Here is a 23,040-nt window from a genome sequence, read left to right on the forward strand (position 1 = left end):
AGTAGTTCGCTCATTCTTTAAGCGCGCCCTCTAGCGGTTGGAGGAAGGGAACAGATTTGTCTGCCTTTCTAATACGTTTTAGTAAGTGGAGTGGGTTATTCATCATTTTATCAATGTAGCGGAGTCTATGTATATATATATATATATATATATATATATATATATATATATATATATATACATATATATATACATATATATATATATATATATATACGTATATATTGTAATATATAGATATTATATACATACAAACATATATACACACACATATATACATATATATATACATACATATATATATGCACACATACATACATGTATATCGGCTGGGGACATCTCTGCGCTGCTGATCCGCCTCCGCTTGGGATGGTTTCCTGCTGGCTCCGCTGTGAACGGGACTCTCGCTGCTGTGTTGGATCCATTATGGATTGAACTTTCACAGTATCATGTTGAACTTTCACAGTATCATGTTAGACCCGCTCGACATCCATTGCTTTCCTCCTCCCCAAGGTTCTCATAGTCATCATTGTCACTGACGTCCCACTGGGTCATTATTGTCACCGATGTCCCACTGGGTGTGAGTTTTCCTTGCCCTTATGTGGGCCTACCGAGTATGTCGTAGTGGTTTGTGCAGCCCTTTGAGACACTAGTGATTTAGGGCTATATAAGTAAACATTGATTGATTGATTGATTGATTGATACATATATATACATATATATGCACACATACATACATATATATATATACATACATACATATATATATATATACATACATACATATATACATATATATATACATATATATATATATATATATATATATATATATATATATATATATATATATATTATATATATATATATATATTATATATATATATATATATTATATATATATATATAATATATATATATATATATATATATATATATATATATATATATATATGTAAAAACACACAAACCCTGTTTCCATATGAGTTGGGAAATTGTGTTGGATGTAAATATAAATTGACTACAATGATTTGCAAATCATTTTCAACCCATATTCGGTTGAATATGCTACAAAGACAACATATTTGATGTTCAACCTGATACATTTTTTTTTGCAAATAATCATTAACTTCAGAATTTGATGCCAGCAACACATGACAAAGAAGTTGGGAAAGGTGGCAATAAATACTGATAAAGTTGACAAATGCTCATCAAACACTTATTTGGAACATCCCACATATGTGCCGGCTAATTGGGAACATGTGGTTGCCATGATTGGGTATGAAAACAGCTTTCCAAAAAATGCTCAGTCTTTCACAAGAATGGTTCCGGCGAGGTACACCCCATTTGTCCACAACTGCGGGAGCAAATAGTCAAACAGTTTAAGAACAACGTTTCTCAAAGGGCAATTGCAAGAAATTTAGGGATTTCAACATCTACGGTCCACAATATCATCAATAGGGTCAGAGAATCTGGAGAAATCACTCAACGTAAGCGGCATGGCCGGAAACCAACAATAAATGACCGTGACCTTCGATCCCTCAGACGGCACTGTAACAAAAACCGACATCAATCTCTAAAAGATATCACCAAATGGTTTCAGGAACACTTCAGAAAAACCACTGACACTAAATACAGTTTGTCGTTACATCTATAAGTGCAAGTTAAAGCTCTACTATGCAAAGCGAAAGCCATTTATCAACAACATCCAGAAACGCCGCCGACTTCTCTGGGACCAAGATAATCTAAGATTGACTTTCTGTGGTCTGAAAAGTCCACATTTCAAATTGTTTTTCGAAATATTCGACATCGTGTCATCCGGACCAAAGGGGAAGCGAACCATCCAGACTGTTATCGACGCAAAGTTCAAAAGCCAGCATCTGTGATGGTATGGGGGTGCATTAGTTCCCAAGGCATGGGTAACTTACACATCTGTGAAGGCACCATTAATGCTGAAAGGTACATACATGTTTTGGAACAACATATGCTGCCATCTAAGAGCCGTCTTTTTCATGGAAACTCCTGCTTATTTCAGCAAGACAATGGCAAGCCACATTCAGCACGTGTTACAACAGCGTGGCTTCGTAAAAAAAAAAAGAGTAAGGCTACTTTCCTGTCCCACCTGCAGTCCAGACCTGTCTCCCATCGAAAATATGTGGCGCATTATGAACCGTAAAATCCGACAGCGGAGACCCCGGACTGTTGCACGACTGAAGCTCTACATAAAACAAGAATGGGAAATAATTCCACTTTGAAAGCTTCAACAATTAGTTTCCTCAGTTCCCAAACATTTATTGAGTGTTGTTAAAAGAAAACGTGATGTAACACAGTGGTGAACAGGCCTTTCCTAACTACTTTGGCACATGTTGCAGCCATGAAATTTTGCACAAAAAAAAATAAGTTTATGAGTTTAAACATCAAATATCTTGGCTTTGTAGTGCATTCAATTGAATATGGGTTGAAAAGGATTTGCACATCATTGTATTCCGTTTATTTTTACATCTAACACAATTTCCTAACTCATATGGAAACGGGGTTTGTGTGTGTATACACATATATATATATATATATATATATATATATATATATATATATATATATATATTCAGAACAATGCACCTGTCATTCCTCATAATTTTTGTTTAATTGCACTGTTTTGTATTTTATTCCTTTATTTTTTTCTATTATCCTGTTTTATATTGCACGTTTGTACCAGTTTAGGAGTAATTTGCATTAAACATGCACATAGTGACAATAAAAGGCAATCTATTCTGTTCAATTATTCCATTTTTAACTTACCTTTTATTGGGAGTTTCTTGTATTGGGACTGATTAAAAACATATACTGATGTTTAAGTAAAAATGGTAAACAATAATTTCAAAAAATGTATTTTGTTAAAACAATTTTTTTTAAATAGCTATAATGAAACAAAAAATGCTTTTCAGCGCATACATAAGTATGTATGTTTTTCACCTTTTCGGTAGGCGACTCATCGTTTAAAAGGTGATTCATCCATTCTTCCTATATAAGGATAATGTTTTAAACTATAAACTTTTCCCATAGATGGGCACATCCTGAACAATCACAGAATGCAGTGTGCAAAACTAGTTAAATATGTGAAGAAGTTGGATTTATTTAAAGCCAAAAATCAGATTTATTTTAAAGGGCACTAAGCGTATTATTAGAACAAAAAAAACTACTTTTTTACGTTTAGATTTCTATTTAATCTGCGGTAGTTTTTTTTTTTTTTTCTTTAAAAGTATTTTTCTAAGGGGACACACTCAGTAAAAGATTAAAATGCGGAATAGATGCCCATTTTTGTTCTTTGTATTCTTTGGAGAATTAAGATTGTCGTCTATGTGACGCTCTTGTGCGGCAGCATCCTGAAGATGTTGGTACAAAGGCTTAGATGCCCACAGGGAACATACATGATCCTAAAATGGAATTACAATTGGGGGAAAAAGGGAAGATATTATCATTAAAACAGCATCTTCCCACCCCCCTGCGTATCTTTTAATTAAGTGACCAAATGCCACTTGCAGTCAGTGTCATGTTATTGATTAACTTTTCAGGGAGGAACTTCAGCATGGAAGGCGTTGTTGAACACTGGCATTATCGTTACAACGCACGACCTCATTTGGTGGAAAAGTGAAACCCATAATTGAGTAATGTCTATGTATTACTAACAGTTTATGTTGCATTCATAGGTATTTACACAAATATGAAATAAAAGACATCTTCTGCCCCTCTTATATGAGCAAAACTCACACCGCCAGTGGCTCCAGCATTGTCTGGTTGCCTGGCAACTGTCGGCGTGGCGTGGTTGCTAGGGCCGTGTGGGAGCTGGGAGGGGGGGCGGGGGGTGATGCTGCTCTGATTTCCAGCTGAATTGAGGCAGTCAGCAGGGAGAAGCCCCCGCCCCTTCTACTTCCAGTCTGCACACACAGGACTCTATTGAACAATAGTGCAGCGCCAATGGGGCCTGAGGCTGGTCACACACGCTCTTGTTCAGGGTCACAACGCCGCGTTCGTCCCTCGGCCCTCTGTGACAAATTAACTCACAGCAAGGAGCGCGGTAAGGATGCCGCATCCGTCGCGGGCCCGCCCGCCCCATCTTAAAAAAGGTGCAAGTGTGGCCGCCTGCCATGTTGGAAGAGAAGAAGGAAGAAGGGAGGCAGTGTCACACGTGGCGCGGCGTGCACAGTTTGAGCAGTCAAAACACAACTCAACAGCCGGACTTGGTGGGAAATATTTGCCAGCTGTGACATGCTCGTGTGAAAACTGAGAAGGCCGCCGCATGAATGGGTGGTTAAAAGTGAAGAATAGGCTATGATTAGCTAAATAGCGCTCAAAGCAGGAGGCGATGTTGAGAAAACAGAAAAGATGCTTACTGTGGTAACAAGAACAGGTTTTTATTAATATTTTTGTAATACCATATATAATGCAATTGCATATCTTTGGCGAAAATAAATCTTATAAACATTTTATCAACAGAGGTTAGCGTACAAAAACCAAAACGGTGTGTTGGTTCGTTAGCAAACCAAAGTGGGCTGGCAGTTTTCTGTTTTGCTTTTTTTTCTTCTTCAATGCAACAGCTGCAACATAATTCTGAGGAACAACATGAGCATTCAATAAAAGCCGATAAGCAACCGGGGAGGTGTTGTCTTGTGGGGAGACTTACATCTGAGAGCGACATAACCTTTCTTAGACAAGTGCTACACAAAGTCTGTGTGTATTATGGACTGTCGGCCTGCAACAACACAGGAGCAGCAGCCTGAGGGACTGCGTGGGTCATTCTGCTCCACTTTCCAGTGGCAGTCACAATACCTGGAAGCATGACTTATGAGTGGCAGTCCAAAATATCTGAACATGTACATATAAATGTAAATTGATTCATTCGGTGGGGAAATCAAGTTTGGCAGCATGATTAAAAAATGCTTCTTTTATATCCAGCTTAACAACAAAGCAAAGAAAATCTGGCAGTCAGAGTTAAATTGCAGAAATAAAACACCCGCTCTATAGACAATTGGCAAAAAATACTTAATATAACACAGTAAAAGAGGGTGAATGGGTGTATTGCTGCGAAATAAACCAAGAACAGGACAAAAGAGTTCTCATGAGGAGTTAATGTAAGAACGAAAAAAGAAATTAAATGCGCCTCGTCTCTCCCATCCATAAATTAATGTCATAAATAAGGTCAGGAACAATCGATTTGTTCTTCTTTCACAGCTAAATAAGACCAGTGTATGCCAGAATTACTGTAGCTTAATCTGCCGGGAGCAATTCAGAAGTAAAATACATCAAAAAGATTGGTTTCGTCGCTACACTGTCCAGAGTCTGCGAGCATTTCCTGTTTAAGGGGATTACAAGAAAAGAAAAAAAACACACCCAAAACAAAACAAGGAAGTCAAAACTACTCAATTTTTTTTTTTTTTTGTGTGACATCTGGCATACTAAGTTGCAGTTTTACATGAGTGGCACGATTAAAATGTTTGGCACGGACCATGCAATGCAGCCTGTGGCACGTTTTGTTTGTCGTTTTAAAGCCCCAATGAGAAATGTGGCTTGCAACTTCCCGCACCACATTTCACAGCTTGAGAGAAGAGTTTCGGGCTTCCTTATTTTGTTCTAAGGAGGAAGAGCAAGCGGCCCACCGGAAGCGGGGGCCTTTCAAGAGAGCAGCACTCGTCATCATATGGATTCCAGTTATGTTTTGGAGTAGCTCTCCTGCGATCTCTCCTGAACCAGACACAATGCAGCGAGAGCCAGTGGTTATCTAACATGCATGACGAGTGGAGCAGCAGGGCTTCTTTTTGTCCGCAAGATGTGGCGTAAACACACTTCAAAAGAACACCGGAACAAATAAAAGCCACGGAGGACATCCTATGATGCAAACAAAACACACTTGGTGGATGAAAGTGATTGACAGGACGATTCTCAAAAACAGAGCAAAGCGGCGAAGCAAAGTCTGCAAGTTAAATTTGGCAGTGGCAGATTAATACTTCTGCTTTCCCACATCTTGCTAATCCTAAAATGGATGTCCATGGCATAACAAGACAATAACACTTTCATTCGCGTCAATGTAGTTGAACGAGCGTCTCTGATGGTAAAAGGGTCCCATAATAAATGATGTGAAAAAGTTAAGGATGTGGATTCATTATTGCATTTCTCTCACAAGAGGAGGTGTAGAGCACAAGTTGTGTTAAAACCGCGCCGTCTTTTTTTCTTTTCTTTAGCACAAAAAGAGGGAGAACTTGTAACACCGGGAGGTTAGATTGTGTCTGTTCCAAACATGCGCTTGTTCGCTCCATACAGATTCACTTGGAAGAGGATACAGGTTTGAGGAGGAAGCATGCAAACGCATTGAGTTAGAAAAAAAACAACAAAAAAACCTGTGGCTTTTCCCACCTGTCATGAGGAAAAAGAACATCTTGAGTTGCCATCGTCTATTCCGATTTTGGTTCCCCGTCTCCGTGACCCAGACGTCCGCCCCCGTATGCTGTGACCGCCCCCGAGTTACGAAGGTCTCTTTATGGCTTTGTTCTCCTGTGTGAACAATACTATTGCCATTTGTTTTGCTGGACAGAGATATCCCGAACAAACACCAAAAGAAAAGGGGAGGCTCAAAATGGGCGATGTACGATAAGATAAGGAGAAGGAGGCACACCGAGACACACGACTGGGAAGTGGCGGGGGGGGGTCAGAGGTGAGGGTTCGCAGGGCCCGGAGTCTAACAACTGGGGATCCTTATTTCCTGTGAAGTTTTGTGCTCTTGACGTTTCGTTTGGAGCCCTCCGTGCAGCTGCGTATACCGGCGAGGTGCAGCAAGGAGCCTGCGGCCTCCTTAAGCTCCTCATCCAGCTCCGGCTTGACCTCGCGTCGCGCTCTTTTGCTGACAGGCCACTTGATGGCGGGCGGACGACGCTGCGTTAGGTTGGCGCCCCTCTCGTCCCAGAGATCGGAGTCCTCGTCGCTGTGGAAGCCCTCGCTGCCGGCGCGGTGGGACTGCCGGCGGTCGCAGCCGCCTTCGTCCAAGGAGGACAGGGAGGAGGAGGAGGAGGAACGGGAGGAGCAGCGCTGCAGGGCGACGCTGCTGTAGTTGTGGTCCTGCTTTGGATCGCTGCTCACCAGGACCGAGTCAGGTCTGGAGAGGTCCAGAGGGCCGTCAGAATTGCCTGCCGAGAGCAGAGAGAGCAAAGCATAATGAGCACAGAGTCCAATACAGGAGAACCCTTAACTCGGATTACTAGGGATCTATGAAGAACATTGTTGGTGTGTGTGTGAGAGAGAGTGTTTTCTTGACTATTATACAATTTAGTAATTTTTATTTGTATTGTACTGATGGATTGCACTTCATTTTATTGTTACCATGGTGAGAATGAAAATCAATCAATCAATCAATGTTTACTTATATAGCCCTAAATCACTAAAGAGATTCAATTAATATATTGGTTTTATTATTTTGTCTGTCCTGAACTCCTGTTTCAATGTCTGTGGTGAGGCTGCCAAAATGGAAGTCATGTTGTGGTTCTTTCCAAAAATAACAGCACCTCTGCTGGTTGCATTCATTTGGACTCAATTGCTTTTGGACACAATTCATTGTCCAAATTTGTAACCATCAACTAAAAGATTTTTATGCCCGTGCTTAGTTCTAGTAATAACTCCATTGATAATTGTATTAGTAATATTGATATCGATATACATAGTCTCTGAGTATAAAGTGTTATCTCAATTAAAGAGTGTCCCAATTTAAGAGCGTTTTGAGACAAGCGCTGTCTCTCAGTTAATTGTTATGCTTTTAATTACAGGTGGAAATCTGAGTGACAAGCATCTCCGCCATAGGTGTGGCGAATGTCACAGTGAACCTTGTGAAAGCCCACCAAAACATCTGGTTTACCCGCTAGCATTAGCTTATAGCTAGAGATGGACATAACTTTATTTACCAATCATGGGAAGGAAAAAAATGAATGTAAAGAACAGTACTGAAAAGAAGTGGATGATAGTCATTGAATTAAAGAAATAAATCATCAGAAACATGTGTGGCAAAGCAAATTAGGTGTATCATTGATAGTCTGCACTATACTGAAGCAGAATGAGTCTAACGGCACCCCATAATGTTTTAATAACAATTAAACAGCGGGCATTTGATTCATCCAGGAAAATATGGAAATGCTGCTGATGGTCTGTTTGACGGAGAACCAGATAGAAGGACATACCGTTAAACTCCACTCTCCAAGTTAGATGTAGTATATCATTATTACATTACTTCAGAATGCTACTGTAGTTGTTAGTAGTACATTCTATTGGGGCGGCATAGCTCGGTTGGTAGAGTGGCCGTGCCAGCAACTTGAGGGTTGCAGGTTCGATTCCCGCTTCCGCCATCCTAGTCACTGCCGTTGTGTCCTCCGGCAAGACACTTTACACACCTGCTCCCAGTGCCACCCACACTGGTTTAAATGTAACTTAGATATTGGGTTTCACGATGTAAAGCGCTTTGAGTCACTAGAGAAAAAGCGCTATATAAATATAATTCACTTCTATTGTCTTGTTTTTATACAATATTTTTGTGTTAAAGTTTGATTTTCTTTTAAAAAGGCATGTTTCATGTTAAAATTGTGCTGTTTTGGGAGGGGGGCAAGCACCAATTAAATTGATTTCAGTTCATTTCATTGGGAGACGCTGATTCAAGTGTTTTGAGTTGAAACCTACATCACAAAACCAATTAAGCTTGTAAGTTGCGGTCATACTGTATATATTATTAGCCACGCAAAAGGTTCGGAAATTCCCCCTGAATAGGAACCAAGCACATCAAATTACAACATGAACACAGATGAGGTGTGTCAAGATGTCAGCAAATAAAATGAAAACATTTAAGCAATGGGGTGGTCGGTATGTAAGAGAGTGATAGAATGGCTGCTGCTGGATTCTCTTACATGGGTCAACGTGGTGCCCTGGGGCAGAGTTTAAGAGCATCATGGCAGTGGCAGCATCAATATCAGATTCTGGAAGAGGAGAGAACATGCATGGTGGTCAGTCCTAAGGTGGGAGAGGTGGATCCAACAAGACCAACATTGCTCTGCCAAGCAGCACAGTTTGGTATGGGATGTTTTTTTGGTTTGTTTTCTTTTCCAAATGTATTGTATGAAGTTGTGCTGGATCTTAAAGGATGCCTCTTAAGCAAAATGTACTTTTTAATGATGAATTGGGTTTTAAGAGCCTGCTAATGACCACCGGAGATAAGCAAAATCAACCATCTCCCTCACTTTTGATTTATTTATCAAAGTGGTTTCTTTTAAAGTTTCCATGATGTCATAAAGAAAAGACTACTCGTCATCCGCCCAAGGCTAAATGAGCCTGCCCTGGGTCTAACCCAGGTGGTTCGGCCACCTGCCTTTATCCCATTCCGCACAGGGATGCGGACCCTGGTCGTCCGCATGAGAGGCGAGCGTGCTGAGCATCGAGCTAAACGCTTGGGATGGGTGGGAGTGAGGTTTAGTAGTGTACACACAACATGTGCTTCACTGATAATGTTTTAGTCTTAGTATTTATCTGTCTTAATGGCACTTAACTGATAGTGTTGTAGTCTTAGTATGTATCTATTTGAATGGCTAAGCTTTATTTTTTTTAAACATTGTTTTGTACTGGAGAATATCAAGATGTATTTAAATGAAAATTGCATGAAGAAGAAAATCTAGGACACATTTTTTTTTTAGTATTTATCAGTATTGCGTTGTGGCGTCCTACTCCGTTCAGCAATCCTAAAAACACCTGAGTCTCGTATTCCTCGGAGCATAGAACAATCACTTTGTTCTAAGAGAGCACAGCTTGTAGGTTCAATGTGCACAACTGAATAGCTTGCCTGGTCAGACAGCAATATGTTTATATATACGTTTAGATTGGGGTATGTTGTTTCTTAATGGGGAAATACAATAATGTCTCTTGTTTTCATGTAAGCTCGCGAGCTGGCGCCAGTCAGTCCGTGAGTTAATCAAAGTGCAGTTATCAATCACCCTCCATCCATCCATTTTCTACCGCTTGTCCCTTTTGGGGTTGCGGGGGGTGCTGGAGCCTATCTCAGCTGCATTCGGGCGGAAGGCGGAGTACACTCTGGACAAGTCGCCACCTTATCACAGGGCCAACACAGATAGACAACATTCACACTCACATTCACACACTAGGGCACTTTTTTTTTTTTGAATAGTAATTTTGACTGTCTGGAGTTTTATCACGGTTATCATTATTACCATTTACTGCCCATCCCTAATATGGTGCATCAAATTTGTACATCCAATATTTTCCTCGTATACCATTTAGGTTATAATACAGCCAAACTTTGTAGATAAACTATTCCATTTGCCCGATTTCAACGCGCTACGGACTCAGGCTCTGTGCTTATTTTATTTTATTGAACACGGAGGCAAAATAATCCTCCATGGTAAGAAAGAAGGTAAAAAACACTACTGAATTTAAGAAAAACTCATAGCAAAGTACGACAGTGGCGTTCGTGTAGCTGTACCCTCTTTGCTTAATTCAATAAACGTAAAAGTAGTGTGTCATTTTTATGTATTTAGAAATGTCATGAATTGATTAACATGGACCCCGACTTAAACAAGTTGAAAAACTTATTCGGGTGTTACCATTTAGTGGTCAATTGTACAGAATATGTACTGAACTGTCCAATCTACTAATAAAAGAATCAATCAATAAATCAAAAAGTCAAACTATAATCATTCCCTATAAAATGTTTTTTGTGTCATTATTTTTGTGTGTCTGGAATCAATCTGATGTGTATAATATTGTAATGGAAAAAAATTGTTTGATTATCAGAAGTTTCTATTTTTGTCAGATCTTTTGGAACTGATTACCGACAAAAAAAAAAGTGTGTCTTGGAGTCACACACTCTGTTGGTGACAGGCATGGACAGCTCATTAGCATTAAAGCTACAGACACAGAAAACAGCTTGTTGTAATTCTTCGGCAGTATACGCTGTGCCATACTATACAGAGCCAATGAAGCTATCGCATCCTGCCCGCGCGCCCCATAGTAAAAAAGCAAACGAAATTAGGGATTACAGCACTAAGACCAGCAGACCAGAATTGCACCACTTGGTGGAAACAAAGCCACAGTGACTCGAAGAATGCCTATGCAATGGAATGGACACAACGGAGATTCATCAAAACAAACTAGAAGATTAATTCCTGCCACTGATATGGAAAACGCATCCAATCTTTTCAAACCTGACAAAGTGTCTAAAAGCCTCATGGCTCTAAATTATTAATGATTACAGCCAGACTGAGTGCTCCACACTCAGCACCAGCGGAACCTCTGCCTGTTGTCAAGGTTACAAATCTAAGAGGCAGGGAGAGGAGGTGAGACATAGCTGAGACATCGAATGGTCCACGAGGCATCGATGACTTGAAAGTAATAAATCAAACTTAGAAAACATGACAAATGCAGGATGTTCTGTGACTGAAATGCACGAAAGCAACACAACTGCTGTACAATCACAAACATACGCTAGAAAACTGAAGCACAATGTCACAGCGCATGTATCTACAATACAAGGGGCCAGAGCTCTGCCTCACCTTTAAATGAGCAGCCTTGTAAAAAAAGATGACGAGGAGGTGAGGAGGCACTGCAAGAGAGAGAAAAAAAACATGAAGCATCATACTTTGTGCTTTTAAAGAATGAAAATGTTATTTTATTTTTTTTTACTGAGAGCGATGCTCTGATTTGAGAACAAATTCCCGCATAGTCACATCCTGTCATGATTTTTTTTTGACTGCGGTGCATTGAAGAAGGGGTCACCTGGGCGGGGAGGCGGGTGGTGTACAAAAGGCATGTGCGGCAGGAAAGTGCTGCTTCTTAAGGGCTTGGATCAGGTTGGGGCGATATGCCGGGTCGACGCACCAGAGAGAACCTTTTCCGTTAGCCTGTGGGAAAGAGAGTGAAGAGTCAGACATCAGACTGTTATGATTCAAATGAGGATAAATGTTACCACAAAATCTATCCCCTCTCTTACTTGTTTATCAAGTTTTAAGTTAGGGGTTTTATGATGTCATAAACAGAAAAAGTTTAATGCTACACTGAAGCTCTTATAGCTATGCTAGTGTTTTTAGCATCTGTGTCCTCTACCGCAGGGGTTCTTAACCTTTTTGACCTCGACAAAGTACTTTTCCCCATTAGAGAGATGTATGTGGCCCACTTAAATATAAACACAAAATTAGTCAACTTACTCTTGATTTTAATTATATTCAATAAATATATCTAACCAACTTACAATTCATAACCTTGCAAAATAATATGAGACCATGTGTTAATTACAAAGATTTTTATCAAGGCTTATGTCAGGCTGATTACCAAAATAAATGCTACGAAACTGCAAAACTAGAGACTCATATAAACTAATAAAAAATACATTTACATAAAATTACGCAGTGTTGAAAGTATAAATTCTAACTAATTTGATAATACATAATAATAAGAATAATATATATGTGTCTTAAAAAAAAACTGTCAATAAAATGTAAGTGCAAATGAAAATACATCTTCAGTCAAAATTTTTGCCCTTAAGAATTTTCTCTATGACTTTAGCTCAAGACTTCTTTTGTATGTTTAAGATTGTCATCAAGTGGTGGAAAAGTGTATTACAATGGAGTACTGTTGCAGGCCATATGGACCATAGCTGAGAAACAGATATTTTTTTTGCCGCTCTCTAAGAAGCGCTTGTGGCCCAACAATTGGCTCGGGCACTACTGGAAAAAGTGGATAGGGTGCACAATCGCTTGTCTTTGACCAACCCACCTGACACATTGTTAGAGATAGGCATTAACAAACTAAAGACACAAAAAGACCCAGACAGACAACAATGTGTTTTTAGTAGGGCTTACAAAAATCTCTTTTTAAATAGTTTAAAGTCCTTGAAAATTACTTCTTATTTACAAAAATGTAAACAGGAGTCTAACATGAGACATTTCCTATTTAGGAAAATGTTACATTGTCAGTTGTTGCACTGAGAGATGATTTCTTCCAGACTACAGTGAATGCTGGTTATATAAATGTATAGTTAGTTTTATAAATGCATATTGCAGAAAAAGTGAAGAATGCTCATGCTGTGCACCTCAGGTCCTAAACAACATGATTATTGTGGTCATTAGCCATGATTTTGTCTTCAACCCATTGAGGTTTGAGTAGCTTTAAGTAGGATATTCCCTACTTCCTCACAGTCTTTTAAAGATCAATGCAACCAGCATTATAATGCAACCTAGTGGCCCAGAAAGTTGTGTCATTTATTTAAATATATACAACATTATAATGAGATCACATTTATGAATCTGATGTCTTCTATCATCCAAGACAAACTCTTCCTTGAAGAAGGCAAGATGTTACAAGCTGACGGAATCCCTCTAAAGCAATACAAGCCTGTGAAATTCCCATTGCAAACACATCAATTGCCTCCTTTAACAGCATTTCCGCTTTCAGAAGACAGCAAATGTATCCGAATTCCTCCACATGCTTGGCATAAGGAGTTAACTGCTCTTGTGTGAGCGATGAATCTGTCTGTTGGTGATGTGTGCGGGAGTGTGTTAACCGTCACATTATCTGATGGCGGTGTATTCTTGCCCAGTCTGAGGGAGGGAGGGTGGAGAATAACCTTGACTCACATTACCAGCCCGTCCCTGATGCAGGAAGAAGGAAATGTCTCCATGGCAACGGAAACCACCAGCCAGTGTCATGTGAAACTGGCGCTGGTCTCTCAGCAGACGAAGTGCTCACGCTGTGTACCTGCATGCTGAGTGACTTGCGCTAGTCCGTATTGCTACTCACAGAGTGCTAACACCCATCATCCCCTCCCGTGGTTAAATAATATCAGGATGTAGCCAGGCGCAGTCCTGGCACCACGGGCTCTACCGGTCACTACTCCAAAATCATAATGAAGCTCAATATGGCTACTATTGTGTTCCGCATATGATATGCTGAAAACCATTTTATAGACAAAGTCAAACTATGTGACATTTGAGCATTTACTTTCCATGTGTTTATGCATCTTTTTTAAACAATCACAAACAACAGTAATAGTAAATACAATGTTTGCATTATGATTTTTCACACATACAGTATTGTTAATACGGAGGGTTTTACTTAAGATTATAGTCTGGGAAACTTCCTGATTAAGTGGTGCCATCAGAGACTGAGCAGCACTTCTGTAAATCAAACTGTCATCTGCATCCTTGAAAACAACAAATGCTTAGCTGAAAAAGGTATGGTTTTATCGCATGCTTGCAGTTTTAAAGTTAGTTTCAATCAGACATTTTTTTAAACCAATCACAACACAAAGTAAGACCACAACAGTTTTATAACAACTCCAAACCAGTCAATGTTTCAAGCAGGCTAAGATAATTCAGTTCGTATTACCGGTACGGTGTGGCGTGTAAAAACATAGGGTGTTAGGTGCGATTCATTACTGTAGCTGTCCTAAAATTGTGAAAGCTTTTACTTTTTATAGCGTTCAACTACGGTAGTGGGCTAGTCTCAGGACGAAAAGTGGGACAAAATGTGTAAGTCCTCCCTGCTTGTTAAAGCTTCCCCTACACCAGGGGTCGGCAACCCGCGGCTCCGGAGCCGCATGCGGCTCTTTGGCCACGCTGATGTGGCTCAGCTGCATAATCGCCGACCCCCCCGATTGTTTCGGGGGGTTTCCGGATTTTGGTGCCTTTCCCGGACATCACCCGGGGCTAACATTCTCAAATTTTCACTCGGAATACAATATTGAGGGTGTGCCGTGATGGCTTTACTTTTAACGTCCTATACAACATGTCATAGCGCCCGCCTTTACACCATGCTATCTGCGTGCCGACCGGACGCATGTATTTCGCTGCTTCTATCGTCACACGTACGAGATTGCAAGGCATACTTAGTCAACAGCCATACAGGTTACACTTAAGGTTGTGATATAAACAACTTTAACACTCTTACTAATATGCGCGACACTGTGAACCCACACCAAACAAGAATGACGAACACGTTTCGGGAGAACATCCTCACAGTAACACAACATAACAAATAATGAATGAATGAATGGTTTATTTTGAGCCATGCAAACAAAACAAGAGAATGACATAAAATACAAAAGAAATATATAAATACATTATTTTTACATCTACATTGAAAACATTACATGTGACTAATCTTTTGTAGATGTCAAGATTGGCTCAAAAGGGAGTGGGAAGAAGTAAACTTATTAGGTCCCACCCCTATAAATACCCAGAATCCTTTGCATATATGACTCTTACTGGCTATATTATACACCCCCGCGCCCCCAAACCCGCCCACCTCAACCGACGCACGGAGAGGGGGGGGGGTTTAGCACTAACGGGGTGTATAATATAGCCAGTAATAATAATGGATGCGAAGGATTCTGGGTGTTTGTTATGTTTGTTTATGTTGTGTTACTGTGAGGATGTTCTCCCGAAATGTGTTTGTCATTTTTGTTTGGTGTGTTGCATATGAGTAAGATTATTAAAGTTGTTAATATCACAACCTTCAGTGTGACCTGTATGGCTGTTGAACAACTATGCCTTGCAGTCGTGTACGTGTATCTGCGGAATTGAATTGAATTGAATTATATTTATATAAGCCACATACAACATGTTACAGTGCTGGCAAGCTGTTTGTACATGTTGTAGAAGGCGTCAAAGGCAATGGCTTCATAGCACGCCCTTAGTATTGTTATCTGGGTGACCATCAGCAGATATTCGCGAGAATGGTTGCGGCTCCCATTGTCTTCTTTATTTTGTGAAACGGGTCAAAATGGCTCTTTCAGTGGTAAAGGTTGCCAACCCCTGCCCTACACCAAGACCGTCATATTGCCTCCTCAGGGCACAACATGGTAACTGGATTCCTACAGATCCAGGCTAAGATATGGGGGATTCTGGAGCAGCTGGAGCCCCAGAGGTGCATTGTGCAGTCCCACTGGCGTGTGGATACACCCTGGAACTCACCATTCCAGCCCATACTGGCTTGGTAGCCAGTCAGGTAGGTGGAATTTGACAGCCTTAGATAGCAGCTCACCTGATTCCAAACCTCCGCTGCCTTGCGGCATACCCATTCATGGGTAAGGCCATAAGAGAAAACCCAAGTATAAATCAAAAGGAGTCCCTAAAGAGAGTTTGCAGTGATGCCAAGTTGTATCAGCTCCTGCCCTTCCCTTGGAGTATGTCTATGAATGTTCTCATACATCCAGGTCATTGTCCTCTCAGGGTATTCAATCGATCGCAACTGGACTGTTTGGTTTGTCTTAGAAGACGTGTCGCCGCTCATCCGAGTAGGCTTCATCAGTTTGTGTTCATAGACTTAGATTGGTCAGATCTATTTCCCTTTTGGTGACGTGGAGAGAGGGAATCCGCTGCATGGGCAACAAACAAAATCCCCCAAAACTTTTGCCCCGGAAAGGAAACTCAAGCGCCGCTTCCTAGCGTTGACACAACACAAGCACAACTGACTGTCAAGGGTATAAGCCCATGATCCTCCAGAACCAATGGATGACTACTATTACCGGTACTGAAATAGTACATTAACAGTAGTACAATATTTAAAATCACAATTACATGACATGAATTGTGTTTCCATTACAAACCATAGCTATACTTGCACACTCATACCCTGTGGTGTACCCCAAGGGTTAGTGTTAGGCCTATTTTCCACTTCGCCATTTGATTTAAGACAGGGTTTCTTAACCTTTTTGACCTTCGGGCCACACTTTTTCACTATAAAAGGGGGCTGGGGCCCACTTTAAGAGTAACACTGTAATCACATTAGTAATCTTACTCCTTTTGATTTTAATCATACTCAATAATTATATCTAACCTATTTACAGTGTACAACGTTTTCAAATAATATGAAACAATTCATTAATCATAAAGACTCTTAAAGACACATAAACCTTAGGCTTAGGTCAGGCTTATTAGAAAAATAAGTACTAACTGAATATTTTTCATTAGAAGGCACTCAAATAACTGACAAAAAATACATTTACAGATAATTATGCTGTGCTAAAATAAATACACTAAACTATTAATGACTATGTTTTCTAAGTAAACAGTCAATGCAATTAAAGTGCAAATGGAAATAGAGCTTTGCCACTTTAGGCATAACATTTACGATGAAGAAACTTGCCTGACTTTGGATCAGACTTCTTCTGTTTGAGATTGTCATTATTGCCACATCTAAAAGTGTATCAAATATATCAATGTACCGCTCCAGCCCAGACTGACCACAGCTGAGAAACAGAAATTTTTTGGCGGCCCTTCTTGGTGGCTTTTCTTATGGTTAAGAAACAATGATTTAAGACAAAAACATTTTTGACATATTTGCGCTATGATTAGTTATTTTCAGAGCAGTCATCAACCTATGATCTATGAGGCTCATTGGAAAATGCGCTAACCAAACACAGAACAGAATCTCTGCAAATAATAGTGTAATTAGAATAAAATTCAGACTAAAGCCTCTGTTCTCTAGGACTATTAATTACATGCTTTATAACAGCTTTATAATATGTTTAAATGAGAAGAAATGTATCATATTACTTGATCTTGGTGTACAGTTCCACGACTTTACACATAGAAATTATATGCAAATGTGCTTTGTTTGCATTTCCTCTGTGACCTGGACTGAATCCAAGTCTTATTACAGCAGAAGACTTAACCATTGTGTGGCAGTCCTTGACACGGTCAAGGGAGTTACACTGTTTAGGGATTTGCAAAAAATTTGCTCGTGAAAATTTTAATACAGCGTAATTTAACAAAGGTATAGTTGACTTATGATTTGTGTGAAGAAGACAGGAAGCAGTTTAATAACATACCTTTCCTAAACTCCTGTCGACTTTGCGGAAGCATTTATTCAGGGAGAGATTGTGACGCACAGAGTTCTTCCATCCAGTGGGAGCATTGGAGAAGTAAGGGAAGTGCTCAAGAATCCAGCCGTAGATTTCTTTGACTGGTAAAGATTTGCTAGGGGACTGCTCGATGGCCATGTAGATGAGGAGCGAAAACGAGAAAGGTGGCTTCGACTTCAAGGAGTCCCGCTCCCTGCCCCTACTGTGAGTTGAGGCTGTGGACGAAGACGAGGGTCCCTGGTTGGAGCCATTGTCTCCCTCAATATCAAAGAGGGGGCTGCCACTGGGCTGAGCTTCAGGACCACCCAGAGTGAAGTTCTGAAGTAGGTTCTCATGGAGCCAGTTGAGGTTTGTGAGTTCTTCATCTTCGGCACCTCCAGTCCGATCAACATTGGTCGCAAGTGGACTGGCAGCGCACTCCGCTTCTGGCAGCGTTCCCACACTGCAAACACCTCGAAGCCATGTCCGCTCCTCTTGCATATCCGGAATTTCCGTTTTCTTGTCTGGTGACATCCCAATGATTGGACCCATTAAATCAAAGAGATCTGAAGAGAAAGAGAACAAGACCTATGTTAAACATTTTATCAGTAGTGTGTGACAGGACTATACTTGCCAACCGTCCTGAATTTCAGTGCCCCTCCCGAAAATCTCCCAGGGCAACCATGCTCCCGAATTTCTCCCGATTTCCACCCCAACAACAATATTAGGGGAGTGCCTTGAAAGCAGGTTGTAGAGGACTGCCTTTAGCGTCCTCTACAACCTGTTGTCACGTCCGCTTTTCCTCCATACAAACAGCATGTCGGCCCAGTCACATAATATATGCGGCTTTAACAGACACACACAAGTGAATGCAAGTCATACTTGGTAAATAGCCATACAGGTCACACTGAGGGTGGCCATATAAACAACTTTAACACTGTTACAAATAGGCGCCACACTGTAAACCCACACCATACAAGAATGACAAACACATTTTGGGAGAACATCCGCACCGTAACAAAATATAAACACAACAGAACAAATACCCAGAACCCTTTGCAGCACTAACTCTTCCGAATGCTCAAATATACACCCCCGCTACCACCAACCCCCTTCATCCTGAAGGAATCAATAAAGTATTATCCATCCATCCATCTATCTATCTATCTATCTATCTATCTATCTATCTCCCGAATTTGGAGGTCTCAAAGTTGGCAAGTATGGACAGGACTGTTTTAAAAATGACATTTGGACACAGTACATCGATGTACAATTTTTTAATATTGTCCAGTGTGCCCACATAGAGGTGGTCTTATTGTTTTTTTGAGTTCTCATTAAAGCTCAAAACGACTGTGGTCTTGCTTGTGCATCTCAGCTGTACTTCCCAGGCCTCTCCAAAACCCGTCTCCTCCAGCCCCTTAACTAGCCACATCTTGACTTTAGCCAAGGACTTTCAAGGAGATCCTCTCTAATAACTGAGCGGACTTAAGGCTCCACTCATTGACGCCCACCTAATTTCAGGCTAGACCTGCTTGTTATGTGTAAATGAGCATGAAACCATACAGGTCTGATGACGGTCTCCATCTTACAACGGAAGGCTCTTACAGGCTGATCCCCATTATGCTGAAATTAAGTCTCAATTTTTCACTTTCAAGATTAAGACATGCACGGGCCTTAGAGTCATCTGTACTCTAACAACTATAAGACATTTCATAGGCTTATGTAATTAGGTTTCAGCCAAGTACATTAAATAAAACAATGGGAGCCAGCCCCGTCGTGCACAGTACGGTTCAATATAATACAGTGAGTATGTACTGTATGTTAAAAATGTTATATAAAAAAAAGGACTAAAAAATACAACTGTAATGTTTGAGAGCGGGGTTGTTTGGCTTAAAGGGGACCTACCAGGCAAAACTGACTTTTCTTAACTATTGGTTTTTGTGTATTTGGTATCTGCACCCACAGAACCATCTGATTGGTTACACGCAGAGCGGTAACAGCCAATCAGCAGTGAGTATTCAGAGCACATGTAACAGCCAATCAGCAGTGCGTATTCAGAGCACATGTAACAGCCAATCAGCAGTGCGTATTCAGAGCGCATGTCGTCGGTGCTCAGGCAGGCAGAGAGGAGAGACGATGGGGTAAGCAGAAAGGTGTTTAGCAAGTGAGCATAATGCAGCGGACTCTCCCCAAATGATAATAAATTCAAGTCAACTATTAGTAACATCACTATGAGCCCGTTGACGTTATAGAAACATAAGCGGCAGCTCAGCTCGCTCGCAGTCCCTGAAGTGTAGGCTAATTAGCTTTTAGCATAACGTTAGTTCACTGTGCGGTGTGTGTGCGTGCGTGCGTGCATGTTACGGACAGCAAAGCCCTGTCTGTCTGAGAGAAAGACAATAATTATTGACCTACATTAAACAACTAAATTATTTCACTTTACCTTTTTCTATGTTGATTGAGCTGTGCAAAAGCAGCAAAAAAGGACATTATGTTAAATGAAGACTTTCCTGAAGCTGTCTCTTATAGTCTATATAATAATGTAACTGGATCATAAAGCCTACATGAACTCCATGGCCTTCAGAGATGAATAGTCTCTCCTATTGCTATTGTGCTATTTTTTCAGCTATAGTTACATTAATCTTTAGTAATGTAGCAGCTTTTGAATTTTTGAATGGCAGGATCCCTGCTATCACATGTTGATAAAAATATAACATTTACATAATAAAAATCAACTACAGGCTTCCCAAATGCTGTAATAAATTAAACATGATGAGTTGAACATATGTCAGCATGTGGCCCCACTTTCAACTCTTTTTTTTTTTCAAATGCTTACGTACAATAAGTCATTAATTTGACTTTGTAAGTCATTTTTTTGACTTAGTAAGCCATTATTTTGTCATTATTTTTGACTTAGTAAATGACTAAGTCATAACAATGACGTACTTAGTAACTAGGACTGTTTTGTTTTTACTTTACGGAAAAAATATTAAGATATATATCGTATATTGCCATTCAGCAAATGGAGCGGAAAACAACCAAAAGTTATAGGCTTCTTCACGCGACGAAGCCAGCCTATTTCACCACAGTCTGTAGTCTATTGCCCCCGAGGCTGTGGTGGCAGCGACGAGGTGGAGACGTAATTTATAAATAAAGTTGATATGGTATGGTGATGGCGACAGGCTGAGTTACACCGATCATCACCCCGCCGGAGAGTCACCACCTTAACTAACAAATTTTCTGGGGGGAACACTGATATCTGTTAGTAGACACAATATGGCAGCGCTAAAAACTACAAGATTGCTAAAGAGGAGACAGATGTTGTCAAATTGGAGACGCGTAAATAAGACCAGCCACAAAACGGCACATCATGAAGAGGTTGTCAGAAAGCAGCTTCAAGGTGGTCTTTAAAACTTAATTTTAATGTTACATAGACCACAAAAAAAAGTGTTTCAAATGTATAAAAAAGTGAAGATTTAGCAGCTGATCAAAGATAAAGACAACCACATTTTTCATATCTGCTAAGCTAACTTCAGATTTTCAGTTTTTACGATAAACGTAAGCAGTCAGGGAGTAGAAGAAAACTTCACAAAATATGCCCCAGAAAATATTTTTTTCTAAGAGTAGGTATGGCCCCAGCTGCATTATGTGGACATGTTATGTTAAACTTTCTGTTTGAGAACTTAGTGAATCACATGAGAAAGTAAAAAAGTTTAACTGCCCACTACACATTTTTACTAAACCATGGACAGATTTGTTTCTAAAAGTGCTCCATCAGTTCTGTGTAACAGTAAAAAGGTCTGAGAAGGAAGTGACACGGCTCATTGCCTTTCATCAGCGACAGCAAAAAAATGTGTTTAGTTCAGGGCTTTATCAAAAGCACATTTGAACAAGTAAGGTTTAGCCTGACAATGGGGTATTTTACCTGCCTCGAACTATTCCTTATTGTGCCCTACATTATTTACATCTTAAGTTGAATGCATTTCCCCCACACAAATACAACAAGTAAACGCCTTGTATGCAGTTGAGGCCAAGTGTACAAAGAGATTACTCTTTGGCTCAGCTCACAACAAGCTTTAAGTCTTGGGTGTCACCATGACAACCATGCTGTCCCTTCAATTAAGAGCAGAAATCTCACAAATGAGAGTAGGGAAATACGTTATCCATGCTAGCTGATACCGCCACCATGGAAATGCATGCTGCAGCACCCAAGTGAGGACATCAAATGCCTCTGAGCAAAGCATTAAATGTGGACATTTAAAAAGGACATATAATCTGGCAGATAGGCGTATCTTTTTATTTCTGTGATAAGATAGGAATTGGGTCAAACTAAAGAGTGTTTGCCCAGAGATGGGAGCGGGAGTGTACGCACACCACACGCACATAAAGGCATACTCATTGACACAAAAATCAGTTTGTCAAAGTCGACCAGTGAAAACAGGATGGGAAAAAGACGGCCATTAGTGCATTTACTAAATTACCACTCAACTTTCAGTGGGGGTGGTGGAACATATAGCAGACAAATCCCAATTTGCTTCAGGTTGAGTCATGGTTTATTTAGCCTGGCACTTGTAGTGGATGTGATGTTTTCACTGCGATGAGATTGCTATTTGACTGTCCCTGGGTTATTTTTATAGTGGGTAGTTAATTCTGGTCAGAATCTAGGAATTGATTAACAAAATAGGTTATTATGAAGAAAAAAACATGAGTTGCAATTATTTATAATCAACTAATAGGGATAAATATTAAAAAATGATAAAAAAAAACATAACAGTAATAATCATTTTTTATATATAAAAATACATATCAATTATATTTGGCCGCCTAGTGGTTTGCATGTTGGTCACACAATGACTTCAAATGAAAGTTTGGGCATCTCTAGCTTTTGCATGTTCTCACAATTGGTGTGTATGTTTTCTTGGGTACTACAGCTTCCTATCACAGTCCAATAATGTTCATTGGAGAGTCTTAATTGTCCGTAGGTGTGAGAAAGTATGGTTGTTTGTACTGTAAAGATGTGATTGGCTAGCGACCAGTTCTGGGTGTACCCCACCAAATAATTATTTCATTGTTGAATTAGTGTATTTTAGCTAGAAATTACACAACAAAGTGATAAATGATTTGAGAGTCCGTCCATCATTCCATTTTCTACCACTTGTCCCTTGGAT

At 40.1% G+C, this 23,040-nt stretch overlaps 1 protein-coding gene across 2 annotated transcripts in view; it reads right to left on the bottom strand.

Annotated features, from left to right (window-relative positions):
- Window positions 1-4,391: 4,391 nt before the first annotated feature.
- The window catches only part of foxn2a (forkhead box N2a), a 38,523-nt gene continuing 19,874 nt past the window's right edge, over window positions 4,392-23,040 (bottom strand). For both annotated transcript variants that reach the window (XM_061910467.1, XM_061910466.1), the window contains exons 2-6: window positions 17,861-18,438; window positions 11,809-11,933; window positions 11,586-11,635; window positions 8,934-9,002; window positions 4,392-7,175 (exon numbers count right to left, since the gene is read on the bottom strand). In XM_061910467.1, coding sequence (XP_061766451.1) covers window positions 6,748-7,175; window positions 8,934-9,002; window positions 11,586-11,635; window positions 11,809-11,933; window positions 17,861-18,424 — 1,236 coding nt within the window. In that variant the 5' untranslated portion in view covers window positions 18,425-18,438 and the 3' untranslated portion in view covers window positions 4,392-6,747. The remainder of the gene's footprint in view (window positions 7,176-8,933; window positions 9,003-11,585; window positions 11,636-11,808; window positions 11,934-17,860; window positions 18,439-23,040) is intronic.

Source organism: Nerophis ophidion, linkage group LG09 (genome assembly GCF_033978795.1).
Source record: "Nerophis ophidion isolate RoL-2023_Sa linkage group LG09, RoL_Noph_v1.0, whole genome shotgun sequence".
NCBI lineage: Eukaryota > Metazoa > Chordata > Actinopteri > Syngnathiformes > Syngnathidae > Nerophis > Nerophis ophidion.